At 40.7% G+C, this 22,574-nt stretch overlaps 1 protein-coding gene across 2 annotated transcripts in view; it reads left to right on the forward strand.

Annotated features, from left to right (window-relative positions):
• LOC311160545 (septin-2) overlaps positions 1 to 16,859 on the forward strand; it is a 33,537-nt gene extending 16,678 nt beyond the window's left edge. Inside the window, exons 8-13 of one of the 2 annotated variants that reach the window (XM_084217418.1) lie at positions 103 to 204; positions 1,018 to 1,163; positions 2,163 to 2,246; positions 3,171 to 3,228; positions 9,352 to 9,445; positions 16,065 to 16,859. In XM_084217418.1, the coding sequence (XP_084073544.1) occupies positions 103 to 204; positions 1,018 to 1,163; positions 2,163 to 2,246; positions 3,171 to 3,228; positions 9,352 to 9,420 (459 nt within the window). In that variant the 3' untranslated portion in view covers positions 9,421 to 9,445; positions 16,065 to 16,859. The remainder of the gene's footprint in view (positions 1 to 102; positions 205 to 1,017; positions 1,164 to 2,162; positions 2,247 to 3,170; positions 3,229 to 9,351; positions 9,446 to 16,064) is intronic. The other variant, XM_084217417.1, reaches the window with a different exon arrangement.
• Positions 16,860 to 22,574: the final 5,715 nt, after the last annotated feature.

Genomic DNA, 22,574 nt, shown 5'->3' on the forward strand with positions numbered 1-22,574 from the left:
TGAATATTTGTGACAGACTAGTTAATCAATTTCATATATTTTTAACTGAATACCTCTTCAATGAATTAAGAGTATTATTCTTTCTTTTTTGCAAACTTTCAGGTTCTGGATGAGATTTCTGAACATGGCATTAGGATTTATCAGCTCCCTGATGCAGATTCTGATGAAGATGAGGAGTTTAAGGAACAAACTAGAGTTTTAAAGGCAAGTTTCACTCCTAGTTTATCATTTTGCTGCTGTAGTTCTTCAATCTACGATATGCCTAAAGGTACTTTATTCCTTTCACAATGTGTTGAAAATTTCAGTTTCCTTTGTGTGTTGACTCTGAATTATAATCCCTTTTATTCCAGTCTCTGCTTCATCAGAATTCCAAGTATAGTGTGTCATGACTTTCTCTTCTTTCCTCTTTTAAGTGTAAACCACTGTTCAGGTTGAACTAGTATTTGCAGTCTGTTTTCTGACTCAAACGCTTTAACATATGAGCAAGGAGAGAGATTGTGGCTGTTATGGTTGCTGTACTAATTAACAACTTGCCTTGTGTTAAAGCAGATAATCAAGGTTTTACTGAAGTAATTTCCTCTCTGTGCTTGCAAAGGTGTTTGAAGAATGTGTCTGAAATTCTCTTTCTAGCTACTTTACTCTGCATCCAAAGTGTTTCTGTTGGCTGTTCTCCATGCATGATGTTATGTCAGATGACACATTATGCCCAAACTGTACTTGAACAACAGTCGAGTGTTCCTAAAGTGAAACGTCATTTCCTTCTGGGCCTCTGTTAAAACAAATCAGTCCTAACACAGCTACAGGTGCTCATAAGGAGAGGTTCCATTGCCTAAAATGGGATTTGTTGGTTTTTTAAAGCGAGAGGGTTTTAGTAGAGAGTGTTTGTCAACATTGCTTTTCCCCTCTCTTGCCTGTTACTTGAATCATTGTGCTTTCTTTAAAAGAAAGACAAAACAAAATACAAAAGCTAACCAGCCAAAAATCAAAACAGTAACTTGTTTTTTGTGTGTCAACTAGGCTAGCATTCCCTTCGCTGTTATTGGATCCAATCAACTTATTGAGGTGAAGGGGAAAAAAATCAGAGGCCGCCTGTATCCCTGGGGAGTTGTTGAAGTTGAAAATCCAGAGCACAATGATTTCCTCAAGCTGCGCACAATGCTGGTGTGAGTAATGGTAAAGTGATCCCATCTCCTGTGGTGACGTAACTGCCACAATGACTACAAACCTATAGCAACGTTCATTCCTTAGTTAAAACTAGCCCTGATGCCAGCATAGAGTTACATTTTAGTCCCCTGCAGCTTGTTTTCCTGCTGTACCCTGTGATCTCTCAAGTCAGAAAATATTTTCTGTATTTTATGTTGCCAGATATATGTGATGATTTTATGCCTTATGTAAACTTATCTGATGGCTGTACATACCAACTGAAGTTTTGCTATAGTGCAGTTGGTGGGGCAGAGAGGCTTTTAAAATACTCTTCAAAGTGAAGAATATTCCAAAAGCAAAGTGCAATTTTCTTGGCAGTAGGGGAAATCCTTTGTTAAATATGATACCCCACCCCGTTATGATTTTAGCCGATACGGATATTCTGCCTGCGTAAATGGTTTTAAGTGATTTTTTTAAAAAATGATGTTTTGCTATTGTTGGAAATGAATTCCGTTGTGTCATTCCAAATTGGGTCTGCACTGGGCAGGGATTGCCCTCTGCTGGGCACTGGGAGCAAGCAGGTTTTCCTTTTTTTCTTGGCGATTAGAAATTGTTAAGCCATGTCAGCTGTTGTGCAAGCCAAGGAGCTCCACCTAGTTCCCAGTTAAAAATTATGTTTGACAGCACTTAAGAGTAATAAAATACTTTTGGAATTAAAGTATCTTTCTGAATTACTGTCTTTGCAAGTTCTTAACACTGCAAAAACTGGGATAAACAACTCATCTGAAATAATTAATGACCGAGAGGAGGGCAGCATATTTTGGGTCTTTGAATGATATTGGTGGGGCACTTAGGAATGAATTAAAGACCAATGAACTTGAAAGCAGAGTTCTGGCTGCCTTGATCTGTAAGGATTCACTTTTCTGGTAAACACATCCATTAGATAAAACAGAAGCAGAAGATAAAAGGGTGTTTTCCTTTGCTTTGCTGAGTGTTCAATAGCCCTTTGCATGTTCTAGGACACACATGCAGGACCTGCAGGAGGTGACCCAAGACTTGCACTATGAGAACTTCCGTTCCGAGAGGCTAAAACGCACTGGCAAGTAAGTGTGGGCTGCCCTGGGCTCTGCTGCTCCTCACTGCCCACTGACAGGGGACTTGCTCTTCCTCCTAACTAATCCCACCTGTAAACAAGTACTTCTGATGAGATTTCAGTCTGTGGAATTCTGAAATTTGTATGAAATGCTCTTTTTGAAGAGGAATAATATATAGTGAAGTGCTGTGCTTATAAGCAGCTTAAATCCCCTTTTCTTTATGTTTTTAATTGGAATGTGCAGGAAGAAGGTGCCTGCAAGCAAGATAGGTTTTATGTAATGATGTCTGCTTGAAGAAAATGAATGCTAGTGGGCAAATTTAAATAGGCCCCAGTCTCTCTGCTTAGGGAGGCATTGCTTCTCTTGCTCCTTCATATGCAGCTAAAGAGAGAAGTTTAGATCAAACCATCTTTTCTGATAATTTGTGTGTTTTATGGAGTTTATTATATCTTTTTTAATCCTTGGCAAGGCTATCCTTGGCAACTTAATGCAAAAAATCCACAGCTACCTTTGCTGCATCTTTTTGGAAACTTACTTTTGTCCACATTCCACTTCTTCTTCAAGTATCCAGCAAAGCATTTCAATGTTAAAGAAGAAATGGAATAGCCTACACAGCTTTTTAGTGGTTGATTTTTGTACCATGGATAGATAGTGAAAGAAATCTCTTCATTAAAGTAAATTGCAAAAAAAAAAAAAATCCATATAGCAGTAAAGAAATAAAATTTTCAGAAATGGAGAGTGAATAGCAGGAGTCTGTGAGGTAAAGATGGCCTTTTACAAAGGGCAGCATGATTTTTAAAATGTCCTAATTTGTCCTGTATGGAAGAATGTAGACTTTGGTGAAGTTATATTAATTGAAATATGAGTCTTGAATCAGTTCTTGGAGATTTTTATTTCTGTTTTATGCTGTCAATGCATTCTTTTCTTCAATAGGCCTGTTGAAGAGGAAGTGGTAGACAAGGATAGAATCCTCCAGCAGAAAGAGGCTGAGGTAAGAGGAGCTTTCTATAACTTGTTCTTTAATAAACCATGCTAAGTTCCAATTTCAGTTTTCTGCATCAGCTACTTCTTGAGGCAGGCAGGCAGGATTGGAGTTGTGCACAATGACAGGCATAACCTGACTGTACAGGTGGCCCTTGCAGTGTTTTGTTTATAGTCACTTGCATTGTGATGGGAGGTAGTGTGTGCACTCTTGGTTGTAGGCAGAATGTTTATCATTTCCTGTTTGGGTGCTCATTTTCCATAAGGATATTTGCTATTTTAAGTATTGAAATCAATATATACTTGTCAGCTACACATGCTGGGTGCTGTGGTGGGATAGACTGACAGTCTCATGTCATTTCAGATGTGCAGGTGCTTACTGCAAGCACATTACCACTAAATTTATTCTTATATCTTCTGGCTATGGAGTAGAAATAGGCTCTTGAGTCTTAAAAATCCCATAATATAATTAATACATGTGTTTTTTCATCTTAACCTTGACTTACATCATAGTATTTTTGTTGTGCCTGTCAGTTTATGAAATCAGTGTTTTCAAACTCTGATTTCTCACTCTGTTTCCAAGTTATTGCTAGGCCTTTTAACTTAGTATTTTTATGTTGAAGTTGTAGAGACTCAGAAATTTTTAGCATGGTATTTAAATTCTAGCAGTATGCTACCAGTGCTTATACTGCTTGCAGTGTGAATGCTGAAGACTTACTGCCAATTGTAAGATAGTTTTTTTTTTTTCTCTTTAGCTTTCTTTTGTCCAATTCAGCTTGGATACACATCCATAACTGCAGGAAAGATCATTGCACATGTGCAGTGATTTGGAATAAAAAAAAAAACAAACTACAAACCGTTTATGAGGTGGAAAATTGATTCCCATACATGGAAATTTTTGAAATTTACTTTGGTCTGTGCATTTCCTTTTTCCCTTATAGCATCCATATTTAAAAATAGCTGACCCTGGTTAGCTATTGGCTAACCCTGGTATGTTGATATAAATAGGAAAAAAATTTCTTATAAGGAAATGCAGAAGCAGCTGATTATCAGCATAATTAGTAGTTAATAATATGAATTACTGGAAATTGAGTGAGCTGCATATTTATCTCTATATAACTGCATTTCAGCAGCATAAGCACACTTGATGACTCTGCACATCCAAGAGTGGAACTTCTGTAAGTGTTCTGTACACAAATTACCTGCCTCCCATTTACTGGGGCATGTGCAAAGCAACAGGAGCCCATCAGCTGACAGCCAGCAGTACTGAATGCTTCAAAAAAGTCAAGAGCATTTCTTGAAAAGATTGTTTGTTTTTCTATTTTTCCTTAGTGATTCCAAGTTGACAAGTACACTTAAAGAATTTAAATCATAACTGTTTCTCCTGTTATTTGAACTGTGTAAATTGTACATGCCTAGTAGTTAAGTAGAATCTTGGGTATCCTTGTAGAACTATTTGTTTTAAGACCTATGTCTGAAGAAAGTCTATAAATATTTTCCCTGGAAACTGTTTATATGACAGGCACCATGCATCACTATATATATCTTTTTTTTTTTTTTTCCTATTTATGCATTGACAGAGTGGTCAAAATAGACCAGTATATAAATATGTAATATGTCTTTTATATAACATGGCTTAAAGGGATGAAATTTTGAATTTTTCAGGGGACAGTCTTTGTTAGCTTCCTCTGGGGCTAATCATCTCTGAATAATTGCTGCTGAAGTTGCAGGGGATTAGGTTAGAACTTGAAAAAACAAATACATTTTTAACTTCTGCATTCTATTGTTCCAAAGAGATCAAGAGGCTTTGCTGAATCTTCTGTAGATAAGCTGGTATGATGTCCCTTCATCTCCAAATCATCCCTAAGGTTCAGACTGGGAAAAATCTGTGGAGGAAAGAGGCACAGAGGAAATGGGCTTGCATTCCATGGCCTTCACAGAGAAAACAAATATCCATTTCCCCTCCTGTTCTGCATTCCCATCAGTAACGGTGCTTAATGTTCTATTTACAGTTTGGTGAGGTTTATATAACCTTGGAAGGAATGAATGCTTGAACCAGTGCCAGGATCATCTTTATCAAGGCATCACTTCTGCTAAATGGTCTTTTATTATGCCAAAGGATGTGGTCCCCAGTTCAGCCAATTTGTGATTGCTAATCTGTCATATTGGATTTATTGCTTAGTCTGGTTGTGCTTTTGCTCATTTGCAAGTGATGACCTGTTTTTTAGAGCTGGAAAATGAAAATAGACAAAGATATTCTTGTTCTTACTGTAAATATGATGCAGAACAGATTATTTTGATGTTGTAGTGTAAGTGGGCACAAACGTAAAATTTGTGCCATATTTTTCCTACTCTGAAGAAGTCTTGTTAATAAAAACCTTTGAAGGTTTTGACTGGAAGGTAGTACTTCCAGAAAAATGTTAGAGCTGTGATTACATGAGAACAGCAAGGAATAAACTCCTCTGGCTTTCTCTAGTGAGTTACCCTGAGACTTCGGGCAAATCTTTCCCCGCTTCTGTTTTCAGTGGAGTTGGTCAGCAGTGGGCTGTGTGTGGTAGAATGAACACAATGTTGAACTTGTTTTCTCTCTGTTCTTCCACTTTCTGACCGTGTGTAACCCTTTGGCAGATGAGATAAAGAGCCCTGGGTCAGTGTGGGAGTCAGGAGGGGGAACAGCAGTGGGGCTGCCAGGCTGGGGGCCAGCAGTGGCCCTGTGGGGAGTGAGGATGGGACTGGTGTGTGCAGGTACCTGCCTGCTGCTGGGCTTGGGGAGAGCATTGTCTTGAGAGATAAGGGGCAAACTTCTGTGGGAAGAGACAGCATGACTGCTGATGAAGACCTGCAGACCTGAGGGAAATAAAAACAGGTCTAAAGTTTAATTTATTTTGTGGGATATTATTGCTCAGTGCAAGGGGGCAGAATGCTTCAGCCTTACCCTGTGAAGTGTGCAGTCTTAGTCCTGGAGAACTTCCTAAGAAGAAAACCCCAGTTAGCAATGGGAATCTCTGAGGAATTGAAATGCAATATGAGTGACTTCTGCTCTTTGTGAATGTGTCCTATGGAAGATGTTTATCTTAATGGTAGCCCCATTTCCAAATTATCAGGAGTATTTTTCCTGTCTTCAGTCAACAAAATTTCTTGTGTTCTTTGGTATTGGAAGTATTTTTAATCAAAAGAACTCTTACAGGAACATTCACTAGAAAGTCCTCTGTCTGCAGTTTTCCATCTTCCCTGTTCTTGCAGCATCTTCACTTATGCCTTTCTTATGTAAAGGCATGGGCAGAAATAATCAGACTTGGTAGAGAGGAAACATATCAGTGGGAAGTAAATACTGTTAGTTTCTTAATATTTCTCCTCCTGTGATATCTGCATGTTGGCTGAGCAGTTGTTCACGTTGTTTAAACAGGAGTAGTGTCGGTTGGTATTGAGATGAAATCCTGTAGGTACAGCAGAGCTGTGTGTCTGTGGTTTCTGTTTCAGGCTGGGGAGGCTATTAGCCAGATGTATGGTTCACTTTTAACTCTGTAACCTTAGCTCTCATTTTAAATGTTTGTTTCCTTTCTGTTTTGCTGCAGTAGTTACACGATTGTTTGAACTGAATTGTAGACCTGACATAAGTAAACTAAGGGGCATTTATACCAAGGTTATGTTTATTCTTTTGCCTTTTGTTATCTGAGAATTTACAGGAATTATTTGTTTTAACAGATTTCCAAACATTGTTTCCTAGCTTCCTTCCACTCATGATGTGCATTGGCCCTATGCTGTCATGTTGTAGCATCTGTTCTTTAGTGGGTGAACACAAACATATCAATGCTGCTCTTGCAAGTGAGATGGCTCTGCTGAGCAAGATCAAAGTCATTTTCTGCCCTTGAGACTTGCAGTTCCCAACAGCAAAGGGAATGCAGATGTTGACATGACATCAATTTCAGTCTTTGGTGTGATTCTTTTACATTCTCCTTTATTAAGAGCAGAGGTTTATCTGTCTATTCAGTAGGTCCAGAAAGGTGAACATGAGCTGGTTTTGTTTGCAGTGTAATGTGGAGGAACCTCTACTCAAAGAGGAATTGTTGAAGAGATTGGCATGGTTACTCCTTGAGCACAACAGAACTTGATTCCCTTTTCCTAGTTTTTTTTCACAGGCCTTGTGCCTGAAAAGTTTTCTCCTGGATTATTCTAAAATAGCTTCAGAAACTTGCCATTCCTTGCCTAATGGAAAAGACTGAGATTTCACCAATAGGTCTCAAAAACACCACATGAGGATGGAAAAGGAAAATCTTTTACACTCTGAATGTTAGAGCAGAGTAGGTTTCCTGGGGCTTTTGTGCTACCTTGTATTTGTATCATATGCAGCATCTGATTTATTCTGTGCTATGGGCATATTTTTATCAGTTAAAGTTAAGAAAATGCAATTCTCAGTGCTGTATTTAAGTCTTAAAATATTATGTTGGCTATTAGCAGAATTCTGCATTTGAGCAATCACCATAATATGTGTGTAGCAGTATCTCCCCCTGTGATTACTGAATGGTTTCTATTTTGGGAATGTTTCATGGCTCACATTGGAATGCTCTTGGGAAAGCTCAAGTAGGAGAGCTTACAAAAAGCTAGTTTTATTCTGATGGTAAATCTGCAGAGAGGCAGTTCAAAAGACCAGGTGTCTTACATATTTACAAGTTGATCTTTGAAACTTTTCTTTTTTCTTGTATCATGAAATCAATGCAGCGCTCATTTAGGAAACTTTCTGCTTTTTCTTCCTCCTTCCTGCAACATTTTGCCATCTTCTTGATCAGAAACTTTTTGTTTTAAGTACTTAGCAGAAAGATGTAGATGGGTTTATAACAATCCTCACAGACTTAGCTGTATCTCATGCTGTTCCTGTGTGAATCTTCTTTTGTCAGAGTGCATCTCTGCAGCGGTCACAGGAACCTGAATTAGCCTCTCCTGAGCCCTGTGCTGCTGCTGCAGCAAGAGGATAAGTACCTAAGCCAGTGAGTTTTAGGCACCTCTGGTACTGCTGGCTGTGCTGCAATCTTTTTTACTCTAGTTAATCTTCTGTTTCTCACTTTTTCCTAAATCTGTATCTGAGAGCAGGCAAGAAAAAGTGATATAGGCACTTGCAGTTAGTTTTTCTTGTTCTGTGATGTTTCTTTCAGTTTCATTTTTACATAATCTGTGGTTTGAGGTGGACTCATAGGTTATACAATGTGCATGGAAATAGCAGCCCATTTCCTTCCCACCTTGTAAAATGGGGCTCTTGTAGTTCTGTATGTTGAGCTTCCCCACCTGCACTTGGAAGGAAGTACCCAGTCATTTGTAAAGCAAATTCAAGGCATTTGCATATATACTTTGAAAATCCATATTAGTGTTCTTTCTTCTGTCTTAGGAACATTTGTTTTGGTTAATATTTTCTTTTCTTCTGAATAAACAACCAGCAACAAAGCATTATGTATAAGTGGCCTTTTATGAAATGAAAACTAACTTTTAAGTGTTATAAGAAAATGCCTTAAGCAAACAGTTTTTTCCAGGAAAAGTAATTGTTTAGATGTAAAAAATATTGGTGCTTAATATGTTTAGTCTGGCATTCCAAATTTTATAAACATCTTTCTATTTCTCTTTTGAAATAGTTTTTAAATCTTATTTTCATGTTTGGCTGGTACTGCTGCTAAAAATTTGCAGAGTTCTCTGATAGTCACAGGATGAGTTCCTACATGATCTTATGCTTTGAGCACCTGTATCAGACCAAAGCTGCTGCACTCAGGTGAAGCTCTGTGCACACTTAAAGGACATGCTTTCCTTATTATCAGTTAAATGTTGATTCACAGGTCTGCAAGCATAGCTGGCTTCAAAAGAATTGGATTCTATTGCTTAATTTTCCTTAAAAGTGTTCTTACAAATCTTTTGTGAAAGTTAGATGTACTGAACTGAAGAATAAGAGATGGAGAAAACGAAATAATCAGTTTTGTGAATTATTGAATATTTCCAGTTTATGAAGAAAAAAATAGGATCTGTGTTCTACCATAGGAAAAAAAAAAGTTTTAAGGTTTCTTGGATTTTTAGTTCTTGGTTTTTAAGGATTCTTGGATTTTTGGGCTTCCCATGAAATTGTTGTGAACACTTGGGTGTCTTTCTCTTCCAGCTGCGCCGCATGCAGGAGATGATTGCCCAGATGCAAGCCCAGATGAGGATGAAGCCTGGTGATGACTAAGGTGCTTAGCATCTGGATGCATCAGGTATTGCTTTTCTGACTTGTTTTCACCTCTTACATAAGATTTTGGCAATGATTATTGTTAATTTTGCACTTTGTCCTTGCATTTGCTGTACTTAATAGGAAAAAGTGGTGTCATAAGTAGACTAGAAAATATATAAGCCAGGGTTATCTTCCAGCTCTTCCTTCTCTTCAATGCCTTACTTTTGGATCATCAGGCTTTGCTTCTCTTAGCACAAGCTGGTCAGAAAGTTAATTTGATATGTAAACAAAAGATAGAGTGTTTTGGGGTATGTAGGCTGCTGAGTTTTCAACAGTTTTCTCCAAAAGCCAGACAGAATTTTGGTCAGGTGTACTGAATACAGACTCCCTTGATGATATGTGTGATGTATTAGGGGAGATCAGAGTGAGTGAAGAAAAAAATTCCTGTAGCACATACTCATTCTTTCTTCTGGTAGAATTTTTCTTTTAAATGCAAGAACAAAAAATGGAAGGATATGAGAAGCCTTGTTGCTTAATACTTCAGTTTAATACTCTAGTTGTGATTGCTGGTCTTGTGGAATGTAAAGCTTGAATAAAATGGATTATATTATCCCTTATGACCTTGTGTCAGCTGCCAACATTCCAAGCCTAAAATAAGGAGATTTTTTTGTTGCCTTTATTTGAACCTTCAGTCTTCCTGTTTACATAAAAAAAAGAAAAAAATCATTAAGAAATAAACTTATTCACTGGGTTCTCACTTAAGCAGAAGTTGATGGTTTTACTGGTATGGGCACTGTTATCTCTGAGTGAAGTACTTAAGGGGAATTCAGTAATTCAGTCTCAGGTTTCTTAGTCACAGTTTCAACTGTTGCAGATGGAGGAGTCTTCACATCATGTCTTCCAACTTCCATACTAAGATATGTTTTCCCAGAGTTGGAAATCTAAACACTGAGGATAATTTTGTGGCTGACCACATGGTATATGTGAAAGCAGTGTCTGACAGAAAGCTCTCATTGTCCAGCCAGGAGCTGGTCATTTTGCAGCCTGTTCAATAGTGTTAAATACTGTAGTCTGAATTGAAGGTTGCAAGTTTTCACTGTGACTTTCTTGTCATGTGGCCAAATTCTTACCACTTGTAGAAATGGTTATTTAGTGTAGGAAAGCTTTTTTATTTACTGTTTTTTGCTAAGGAGCTCAGTTCTTTGTAGGATTTAGAAATCATGTTTAATCACATGACACCTTCAAACTGATACTCATTAAGAAAAAGACACCATGAATCTACACTTGTCCACAGCTGTTGTTGGCAGGGCTGAGGATGGCAAGGGTTACAAATACGTTCAGAGTTCTTTGCTCAGTTCCTAGGTGCTGGCTTTGCTGTGAAATCAGTATCTGAGGGCTGATGGGATGTAGTATTCCCATTAATGGTTAGCCAGAAATGGCCCCAGATCCCCTGTGTGTCACAGCTTCTGGCAGTACTGGATATGGTCTTTATAAAAAGGAACTGGAGCATGATTTGTCCCAGGCTGAATTTGCAGCCATGGCTACTTAAGTAAACAGAGTTCTGGGCATGCTTATGTCTGTCCTAGGGAAATGTTCTTCTGTAGATACCTCACTCTGCTAATCTGGAGTGCAGCTTGGACCACTCTGCATGTTAAGCAGACTTTGCAGATTTAACTGAGTGTTCCCATGATCTTGTTGTGATTTGAACTAAATCTTGAGGTGAAGTTAATTGGGCTGAAATACTTGAGTATGGATGATTCTGAGAGGGATTTGAATGAGATCCTCATACATGGAGGTCCTGCTGTTACTTTGGAATTTACTAAGCTACATTTCTGCAGTTGCTGTGGTAATCATGTTTGACAGATTGCTTTTAGGAAAGACATTGGAACTTCTGGTTTTGTAACCCTTGAGAGAGAGAGTGATTGATTTTTTTTTTTTTTTTAAGAGTAATTTGTTGGCCAGGATGCAGTCAGAACTGGAGATGCAGTCCTCCTAAAGCAGGGTGTTGCTGTATGATCCTGGCAGCATGTGGAAGGGAATCCTCATCCAGAGCTTAGCCTTGGGGAAGTTTCTCTCATGCATGTGAACTGACTTTGCAACTTAGGAGGTGTGATGAGTTCAACCTCCACCATTCCCATCAGAATGATTTGCTGTGTTTTATTGAAATCACTATTTCTAGAGAAACCAGGAAACTTTTAATTAACACAGTGGTTAACAGAGCCAAACTGCCAACAAATTTAAATGTAGTTGGTATTAATCTTTTTGTTCTATCGCAGTTTATCTTGAACATCTCTCAGGGTCTAGTTTTACAAGAATTTTAAAGGATCACCTGTTCTGCTGAAAGCACAGTCTCTCCTCCCATTGCTCTTTTGCACCCTTACTTCGTGCTGAGAAAAATATGTGAGTTTATAAACAGAGAGTTTATGTAAAAATTAATATTTTCACTCTCTTTATTTTGGATACATACCTATTTTTTATGTTTTCTTCAAAAGTCCCTTAAAATCCTTTCCCCTACATAAAGCACAGTTTTCAGGTATTTTGGGAAAAGTGGGGTGTGGTATGGTATGAAGACCTTCATAGGTAAGAGCTGGAGAATAAACAATAGGGTAATGAAATGTGTTAATATCCAAATATGTGAAATACCCACTTCTAATTTCAGGTGTATTTTGGAGTGGGGAGGAGATTGCTGAATGCTTTGGGGTTTTCTAGGAGGAGTATTGCATAATGATTAAAAAGTGCTAAACCCAAATTCTTGCCAAAATGACTGACAAGTCTGTGTTACCAGAAAGTGCTACACAGATGGGATGACTGGAAGATCTGGTTTGCCTGATCCCTTTTGAATAGGGCCATCTTTAAAGGTTTTATGGAAAGAGCAAAGGGAGAATTCACTTCAAACAGTTTCCTTTAGTTTCAAGGGCTGGGTAAGAGAATAGGGGAGTGACAAAGGCAAAGATTAAACACAGGGAATACATTCAAAGTTTCCAAAGAGGGCAGACAGATTTCTTGCTGTGGAGAAGTAGAATCCTGAAAGGGAATGAAGATGAATGCTGGTGAAGACTGGGTTAGAGGTAGGAAAGGAAGATGATTTTGGCACACTGGTCATTCCTGTTTCCAACTGCAGTTTCTGACAAAAGCCTGTGGGAACAGATTGTGGTGATTGGGATCTTTTGAGTGTAGCCCTGACAAAGGTGTGTTGACCTACACTTTTGTCTCTTTCCTCTAAGCATTTAATAGCTTCTGTGTGCAACTAGTGCAGCTGGAGCAGCAATGAGAGCACAGCTAGACACCAGAATATTCTTAGAATAAGCAGTAACAATTTTTTTACCCTGACTTTTGATATACTCCCCTTGCTAATCTTTCTCAGATTTGTTTTTTCTTGTGAAACACAAGACACTGCTATGAAGTGTAGGAGCTTATTGGTTCTTATATTTGACAGTTGACATGAAGGATTGAAGAGAAAGGTGGAAGGTGGAATGAGGTAGCAAAACCTAAAACACATTTAGTTTCATTTTTGTGCTCAAATATGAAATGCTTTCGAAATAAGCCTATAGTAACTCCAATAGCATATTTACTAGTTTCTGAATTTGTCCATCTCAGATGAGCAATTATTATGAAAAGCAGGAATAATTGTACCAAGTGAAATTGTTATTGGTGGATGTTTCTTCCCTTTCCTCCCCTGCTTCTCAAAGTGTATCTCTTTGCAATCTGTTTTCCTCTTGTTATTCTTACAAATCTGATTTGTCTGTCTTCACTCAGTTTCAAGATCATACTGGGACAAATCAGTAACAGAAGCCAGGCTGTGGAATGCTAATACAGCCATCTGGAAATGTAGTTATAGTTAGGAAAATATGTTCAGTCAAAAAAGAAACCCAAGCATCTTGCACTTAAAATATCTGTAGGATGTTGAAAATTCTATTAGTATAATTTGTGATTTCCACAAGTATTTTAAAGCCTCCTGAGCACATTAACACTGTTCTGGTTCTTGATAAGAACAGTGCTAAAGACACCAAACAGCTCCTTCTTTCTCCCAATGAATTGACATCATTTAAGAGAACAACACAAAGCACTGTCATAGCAACCAGCCTTCTAAAATGATGCTGCTGCATGCTGAATTGATCTGATGAGAAATGTCATTTGAGGAAGTAGAGATGATGTTGTGGTTTTTTTGGCAGCTGAAATTGAGAGCCCAGAGAATGTGAAGTTTGGGCATATTTGTAGTATTTGCAGTGACTGCCTGGCACTGCCAGTGGGTGTTTCTCTGGCTAGAAACTAGACCAGGAGAGTGCTATCAGTGTCCAGCTCTCCTCAGCTCCTCTGACTGGGGAGAAGTCAGCAAGCCCTGCACTGATGGGCTGACACAAGTGTTTTGACCTTTAGAGAGCAGACTTCTGTTGGAAATTGTAAGGCAACGTGGGGAACCTGAAAATGTGTCAGGGCCACTCTTCCCTAAAGAAGGAGAGGAACATTTCTTATAGTTTTGAAGCTTGGATCCTGATATGTAGATGTGACTCTGTGGTTATCACCCCTGTTGACATATTTAACTGATGAGCAGTGGTAATCAGTTTAAGGTCCAGTTTTGTAATTTACTGTGAACTGGGCTGATGATGTTTGCTGTGGGGAAGCCTGAGGTCTTGCTACAGAGTAGCAAAGGAAAGGGAACAAACTCCAAGCAGCAAAGTCAGCAGAGGGTGACTGAAACACCAGAAAACCAAAATGTTTGGGGTGTGGTGACAAAATGAGTCAAAACCTACAGCAGAGCACTGGTGTCATCCAGTACTCCTCTGCCTTTTGGAAAGATGCCATTTCTCAAAGTTCTTGCTGATGATGGGACACTCAAAGGGCTGTAGTTATCATAAAATGGGTGATATTTGAAGGAAAACAATTGAGGTGAGTGAGAAAATGTAGCTGCTTATCAAGAAAATTTCTCTCATTTGGAGTTCAGAAGTGAACACAGAGTTGCCAAGTCACCCTGTGTTGTAGTGGTGTTCTTGGTAGAGCTGAGGGGGAGACAAACCCATTTCCTTTACAAAGTGTTCAAAATCTTCACAAACACAGGATTCTGAGCTGTGTGACCAGTGGATCAGGGTGCAGGTGTATGTAGTACTTGCTAGTTATGCTGCTTACTGAGAGAGTTTTGTTTTAATGGCCCACTGGAGAAATATCCTTTGTTCAATGGTGGTATGAGCTCACATTGCAGATGGAGGCATTTGTTAACTCTGTGTTGGTGAAATGAGCGTGGGGGACTGTAATGTTGGTCCAGTAAAGCTGGAGGTCAAACTTGTCAAGAATAGTATCAACCTAATTGTATCATAAAATATTGCCTTACAAGGAGATGAGGAAGAAAGAGCAGTGAAATGAATCCATGTTAAAATTACACAAACATATTTTGCTCAAGTGTGTTCCATGAGCCTGTAAAATGTAGGTATTGTGTAGCTAATGCTGCTAACATCAATGCACAGCTGTGCTTAGAACCCAAGCCTTCATGTTTATTGGGAATTCCAGTCTTTTTGTGAGTCTGAAACATGAGTTACAGTTTCTTCTTGAGGTATCTTCTGTAACAGATTAGAGTTGGACAGGCAATGGCAGAAACCAAGTTTCTCTTTCAAACTCGAAGTCGCAGTGTAGCACAACAGGTTGAGTTTGATTTTGAGTATTGAATTTGCTTAGCAATTTATGGACTCTGGCTTTAAAGCCTTATTGCTACCTTGCTTGTTTAGTTGTTATTAGAAGTGATGGGCTCCTTAAAATGAGAAGGCATTGTGTATTGAGAGAACTCCCACAGTGAGAAGGGCAAAGAGCAAAGCCCCTTGCTCTTTATCCCCACTCTAGTCTGGATGAGTGTTACAGTGTATTTTACGAGTAAGTTGGCAAAGAAACACAGTAGTGTTTTCTAGGATATTTCTATTTTCTCCATCCAGATGAGCATTTAGATTAAACTAACTTTTTCTGTCAGGAATGAGGGTTTTTGGGACTGGAGAATTTGAGGTGTATCCCCTGAGTTCAAAATCTGACACAACTTCTTAAGCAGGATCCAACTTTCAGAGACAGCTGAGATTCTGCTTCCGTTGTAGCAGCCTTTTTGACTGGCAAGTAACTGTAGGAATATCCAAAACTGATAGTTATTTTTGAAATTACAGACCAGTATCCCTTTTTTTTTTTTTTTTTTTTTTCCCAGCCACAGGAACCCTGCTGTATGAATGCTTGAAAAAATGTCTGCTTTCCTGCTTCACCTTAGCCATGTTGGAGCATGATGTTGAGCTTGCTGCCTACTGCCTGCCCTGTTCAGCTGAGTGCTTTGTTTCCCTCAGCAGCAATAATGCTTCACAGAGCAGGCCAAGGTCGATGTGCTGTGTGCAGGACTGTTGAGAGGAGCTGTAACGCTCTCCTCATGTTCTTGCAAGCTGGAGGGGGGTGTGGGTGCCTAAGAAGTTATGTAGCTAAAAATAAGTTCTCATTTAGAAGCTCTTATTGGACATTTGTGATAAATATTTGGGACCAAACCGCTCAGCTGATCTAGTTGCAATGCAGGTGCCTGTGCTGCAGGAACTCCCCATTCCCTGGATTAGGCTGCTTTGCTCAGAGGGGCTCCAACAGCCCCCAGTGCTCTGACAGTGCCAAGAGTTTGTCCTTTCTAATGCTCTGTTTTCCACTTTTGTTCCCAGCAGCATACGGTTCTCTAAGTGGATGGGTGCTCTCTTTTCTTTGCCCGAGTGGTAACGGTCAAATGCAAAAGCTGGATGCCACAGACCAAGACCTGCATTAAAACACAAAGTCTGAAGATCGTGTTGTAAACCTGCTTGTTTTATATAATCATTGTTATTCAACTTATAGTGTATCTTTTTTGATTCCTTTCATAACACTGTCTTCATACTTACCAATGTGGTTTTATTATCCTTCCTGTACCTTTTTATTCAGAAACTGCCAAGAGTAGTACACTGTTTGGACTTGTCATTGTGGTGGGTATAAAGAATTAATCATTTATCTGCTAGGTTGTTCTGAACAGTTTTGTGGTTAATACTAAGACTTTGTGGCCTGTTTACGGTAAATGTACGTGTGTTTGCACAGTATTATAACTTTCACTTGCCATTTTAGGTTATTATGTATCGTATCAGTTTTTCAGAATTTCCTCTGTGCTTTTGTTGCTTTTGAAGCTTCATCTCTGGTGATTTGCATTTGTGTAATGTATGAGAAAATGGACGAAACGCTGATGAGTCACCAGTGATTGGGAAAAGCTGACTTTTCTAAATCGCCGTGCCTTAACACACCATAAACACTCCACACACCAACAACTTGTGTGGATGCCTCTGGAGGTTTGGCTTCAGGTCTCAAGAATTGTTGGCAAAAATTTGTCACAGGCATTTCTATCTGTCAGCTGAGCGATGGCATGTCCTGATTTTTTATATATACCATAGCACTACTTTGAAGTTTTGTAATAAATTGTATGAATGTGGAAAACATTGATTTTCTTTTTGGGATGGTTTTTCTTGTTTTATTTTGCCTTTTCAAGCTAATGTATGAAATACTGTAATGGCATTTTGCGCAGTGCATATTCAAAGGAGTTGGGATGTTTACCCTGGAGTATGGAGGTGTTTTCTAAACTCTGTATACCTGGAAACTGCATTGATTTCATTTCAAAACAACTTTAAAAGTGTTTTACCTATAAGTTAGGTAGCAAAGCTTCACATCTATTTTTTTTTCAAAGTTCATTAAGCATCTACGGATGTCTTTAGGTGGATGAATATCTTGGAAAATCTGATCACACACCTGACTTTATAAGTTCATGAATGTTGTTATTTCCTTTATGTCATTGCTGAGTTATAGCTCTATTCTGCATGCTTTTGTAGTCTTGTGTGTTTTATATATGCACAAGTGTAAATTACTTTCCAAATATGGGATTGAGACACTTTGTCTTCTGTACTAAATTGGGGTGTCTTTCATGTAATGATTACCCCTAATTTTGCTGTCTAGCAATGAGTGTTTAATCAGGATAGGATTCACAAATGATTGGCATTACTGGGATGCATATTTGGCTTGCCTGGAGTTGAACTGCATAAAATGGATGTTACCTTGTTACTTCAGTGGCTGCTGTAACAAAGTTGAAAGAAGAAATGGAGTGACAGATTTGCATTCACACAAATTTTCTGCCATTTTTATGAAGATTTGAATTTAACCATGTCTGTCCAGAGGGCCAAGGTGAGAGATTTAATGGCGAACTTTTTCTCATAATTTGTTTGCTGTCGTTTGCACATTTCTTGTTTTTCTTCTGGGATTTTGCATCATATTTTGCAACCCTCTTAATTATGTTCTGTCCATTTGTGCTTTTGAAAGTCAGGACAGCCACACCCCTCCTGAGAAACCCAGACTTCAGTTGGAGACCTTAGTTACAAGCTAGATTAGCTCTCTGAGCAAAGGTGGCATGAAAGCTTTGCCTTTCAAAGCCAGCTAGGACAATGGGGAAGTAGACTCTCAAAAGCATCTAGTCTTTGATTTTATTAAAAACAGAGGAGTTTTTTCTCTCTAAAGCAAGGCACCTAAAGTCACTGTCACAGGTCTTGTGTAGGAAGCCTTAGGGAAAAGCTTTTTACTTGGTGCTACTGAGTACTGATTGATAGTCTGTGCTTTCTTTGGGTTTGTGGATTCCAGATGGAGCATTTTGGCTCAAAGTTTGAGATCTATTTTAATAATTGCCCAAGAAGGGCTTGTAGAGCTGCTGATTCCATATGTGAGTATTTTCCTTTCAATGTAGTTTTATTTTTTTATGCTTTCTACCACTTCTTTGATCTTGACTGATGTTAGTTTTCAGTTGCATTTGAACTTGGTTTTGTTAAAATACTTAACAGCTTACTGGGGAATATATAGTTGTTAAGCCAAGTCTTTGTACTGTGGAGCTCTCTGGACAGAGGACTCTGGCTAGAGCCTGCTTTCTGACTTTGCATTTCAGCTCCCATAGGTGTTGGCAGTACCAGGGCCTTGCAAGACAAGTCCCTTTCTCTGAATTTCATCCTGGCCTTCTCCAGACGGACTTTCCAGCACTAGGACAAAGTGCCCACATGTAACTTTTTAAATGACTGTTCAGCAGGATCAAAGAGCGTTTGACAGCAGTCCTTTCAGTCTTCATTAGTTTTAAAACATTGTGGCAGACTGTAAAACAACTCATGAAAGGCTGATTGGCTCGTTGGTGCCTTTAATTGTGCAGTGTCTCTGATGGGCTGGGGCTTTCTAGCACTTAAAAACAAGGAAATTTGCTGACAATTATCTGATTCATTTTTTTCTGATGCTTTGAATCAATGGCTAAAAGTGAGCTTAGGGTGAGCTAATGTGGTTTTAAAATGTATGTGCCTCGGATTGCCAGGCCTTGGAAATGTCTCCTTGTTTTGTTATGAGGGATGTTCTGAATGAGAAGGTGGAAGAAATGCCAAGATAAATGCTGTGATGACAAGGATTTGAACAGTTGGTATTGTGGCATCAGTGTCACATTTGTTCCCAGGCAGGGCAGTGCCTTTCAGTTACGCAGCCATCACCCTGCCAAGCTTATCCTGTCCTGTATTCTGAAGAGTTTCAGGTCTGATGGTTTGCCTGTCCTTGATATGGTGAAGACATGACCCCTCCCTGCAGCCATGGAAGTCAGGGGAAGGATCTGGGTGTGCTTAGTCTTCACATCCCAGTCTCTTTTCTTCTCTGCTGTTGAGTTTTCTATGAGTTGTTGTTGTCATGGGTTGTCGTGCAACTGCTGGTTTTCATTTAAGTTCTCTCTTGCCTTGCCTTAAAGAGTTATGCTGACAGCTTTTACCTAAAATAACTTCCCATATAACCTCTTTAAAATTTTTTAATGGAAACAGAGCACACATTCCTACTTCACGCAGCATGGTTGCAGTATGATTCAGGACTTCCCACTGTATTTTGAGATGTTAAATCTGGAAACACATTTCCTATTTATTCCATTTGTGTTTGGGTTTTGTATTTTTTTTTTTAATATTGTATTCCTCCTCCTCGGCGCTGTGTTTCTCTTCGTGAGCAGGGAGTGCTGCCTTTTATAGTGTTTAAACCTTCAGGGAGGTGTAGCCTGCCCGGCTCCGGGCGGCTGCGGGGGTTATTCCTGCCCATCAGCCCGGCCCGGGGCTGTGCTCGCCAGCCGCTGGCTCGTGGCGGGGCTGGAGGGGGCGATCGCTCCGGTGCTGCGGCCGGCGGCTCCGGCAGCCCCCGGCCCGGCTGTCACCCGGCGGGGGCGGGCCCGGGGCGGGCTCGGCTCCCGGGATTGGCGGCCCCGGGCGGCCCCGGCCCCTCGGCGGCGGCGCGGGGCGGCCCCGCCGCTCGCACTCCCTCAGTCCCCCACCCACCCTCGCACGCACGGGCACGGCTGTCGCTCCGGGGAGGCACCATGAGCACGGGCATGCGGTACAAGAGCAAGCTGGTCAACCCAGGTGAGGCGGCGGGGACGCGCGGCCGCTCCGCCCCGCGGCCCGGCGCGTCCCCCTCGCCTCACTGTGTCTCCTTTTCTCTCCCCGCTGCCGGTCCCCCCCGCGGGCATCCCGCCCTGGCCGCGCCGCCCCGCAGAGGAGAAGCAGGTAGGTGAGCTCCCGCCGGGCTCGGCTCTCCGCGGGGATGCGGCAGCTACCTGGGTGCAGCGGCCGCTTGGCCGCATTCATCCGGGAAATAGGCGCTTTGCCTGCCGCATCCCCCCGGGTTTTGGCTTGGGTTTCTTTTTTGTCGCTGCCTTTGGGTGTGTCGAGCGGGTTCGGATGGAGAAAGGCAGCGCGGGGCTGGCAGAAGCGTTTGGGTATTGGGAGCACGTCTCGCATCCCTCTCCCCTCCGCAGCACAGATGCGCAGACACGGCCCCGGTCCTGCCGCTCCTTGGTGCTGCAGCCGATCGGCACCTCGCAGGCGGCCAGGATTTGGGTGTTAGGAAACATCTGTTTTGCTTTGCAAAGCTAATAGCTATTTGGAGACGTGCCTTTGAGTCCTGGAGAGAGAGGAGGGGTGATGCAATCAGATGACATGGACAGGTTTTTTTTGTTGTTCGTTTGGCATTTGGAGGGATTTAGAATGTTTGAAAAGAAGAGGAATCTTCCTCTGCAGAGCTTGAATGTTTAGGTAAGGGGTTATCAGGGTCCTGTGTGTTCCTCAGTACCCATCATCATGATATAGGGAAGTCTGCTGTAAAGGAAAGAGCCTTTCTGTCTCATGAGGGTGGGGATGGAGATGATGGTTAACGCAGCAGAGCAGTGCATGGGAAGAATCTCACCCATTCCCAGCCTGGCTTACAGCTGCTTTTGAGTCCAGTCTTTCTCTGAGGCTCCAATTCTGTATGAAGCAAACACCTTGCTTGCTAAGACCCTAGTACTGCACAGCCTTTTTGGGCCACAGAAAAGCAAACTAGCTTTGGAGCAGCTTGGGTATTCACCTAGCCATGGCAAGAGATAGTGTTTCCCTATATAATGCAGACTTGGCACTGTGCATTTTGTGAGCTGCTGATCGCAGTGATGAGAAGAACAAAGTAAATCTAGGGGTAATAGGATAATTGGATCACCAGATGCATTTTTCCCAAGGTGCTTGAAATTTTGCTAGTATTTTGTAGTTATTTGTGAATATTGCAGTTAATTCTTGGTTTATTTCTGGATTAAAGCAATCCAGAATGTGTTCTGACACTGTGGAACATCTAGTGCAAGCTGTGAAGTGGGGAGAAGCTTTGTGACATCCCCCCCAAACCATGCTATTCTACAGTTCATGTTTTTAAATGAAGAGGGAAGCGGCTTATGTATAAGGCTCCTTTCTGTGCATTCCCTAGGGGAAGAAGTGAGGTAGAGATCAGAGGAGTCTGTTGTAGATATTATCATAACTCCTGAAGGCTCTTGTCACACTGCATAGGCAAAAGTGGGCTGGAGTCTATATCCCAAAGTGTGCAGGCCAGTGCAGTTTCTGCTGGGCAGAGGAGAGCTTTCTTCCAGTGTGGAGGAGGTGTGTGTGTATCTGCGTGTCTTACGCTGAGTGTAGAGTGGCTCCTGCATGACAGAGCACAGTTCATTATGGATTTGGGCCAGGCCTGTTACTTGTGGATGGAAAGGGGAAGCCAAGCTGTGAACACAAAGCAATCTGTTAAAATTAAACTGAATACGCAAAAGCATAAATGATTTTTATTTAGCATTTTTTAAGAGCGGGATTTTTCTACCTGTGCCACTTTTTTCCAATCTTCTTGCATCTGACAGCAGATAACAATTGAAAGGATTTACTAAAGCTATAGTTCTTGTCTGAATTGATTAAAAAATATTATAAAAGCTGTTTTTAAATGAATATTTTGGAAATGAAGGGAGCTTCTTAGACGGCAGTACAATAGAGTGCATGTAAGTAGGGTTGCCTTTAGTGAAGTCTTAATAATATTCATGATTTACCGAGTCCATAGAATGGAACAATGTGGTGTCAGAGAATGTGTGTTCATCCTCCCTCACAGCATGGTCAGGGCTGATGCATTGTCTGGGTTCAGGGTACTCTGATTTGCAGATTGGACTCCTAATTACTCCTATTCATCAGGAAAAAATAACGGTAGATTCTCCACCTCTCTGATTTCCAAGGAATGACCTCTTAATTACTGAAGTCAGTGGAGGTTTCATCCTGGTCTCTGTGTGCAGAGCATCCAGCATTCCCAGGGGAAGGGTTGTGGTTTAAGAGCTTGGGCTGGTGTGGAGCTCTATGGCAGGTTGCCTGGTGACACCAAACACCTCAGTTTTATTATACCTCAGTTCAGCACCTCTTGGAGAGGGATGGTTTCTTTCCTAGCAATTTATTTACCCCTGGATCACAAAGAGAGATTCTCATGGTGGAGCTGGGTAGGAAATGAAGCAATAACTAATGTCACATGTGCAGAGGAGTAGGCCCCATGTAGGGAAACCCAGCAATTTATCAAGAATTTGACAGGCAAGTACAGCAGATGGATGCTCTGCCAAAGCCAGAGATGTTGCTGTGGGAGGAGTAAAGGTGACACCTTGCAAGTACCTGGTTAAACTGGAGTCTCCTGGCACACTCCTGCAGAACATGCCTCCTAGCTTGTGTTGTTGGCGTGTGTGTGTTTGGGGAGTTACCTTGCTGTGTCTCTGAAGCTGGCTCCTGCCCATTCAGGTTCATGTCTCTCATGTTCTTTGAAGTCATTGTTTCTTTTTAAATCAGGAGGATGGGAAC

Source organism: Fringilla coelebs, assembly GCF_963513975.1.
Source record: "Fringilla coelebs genome assembly, chromosome: 17".
Classification (NCBI taxonomy): Eukaryota; Metazoa; Chordata; class Aves; order Passeriformes; family Fringillidae; genus Fringilla; species Fringilla coelebs.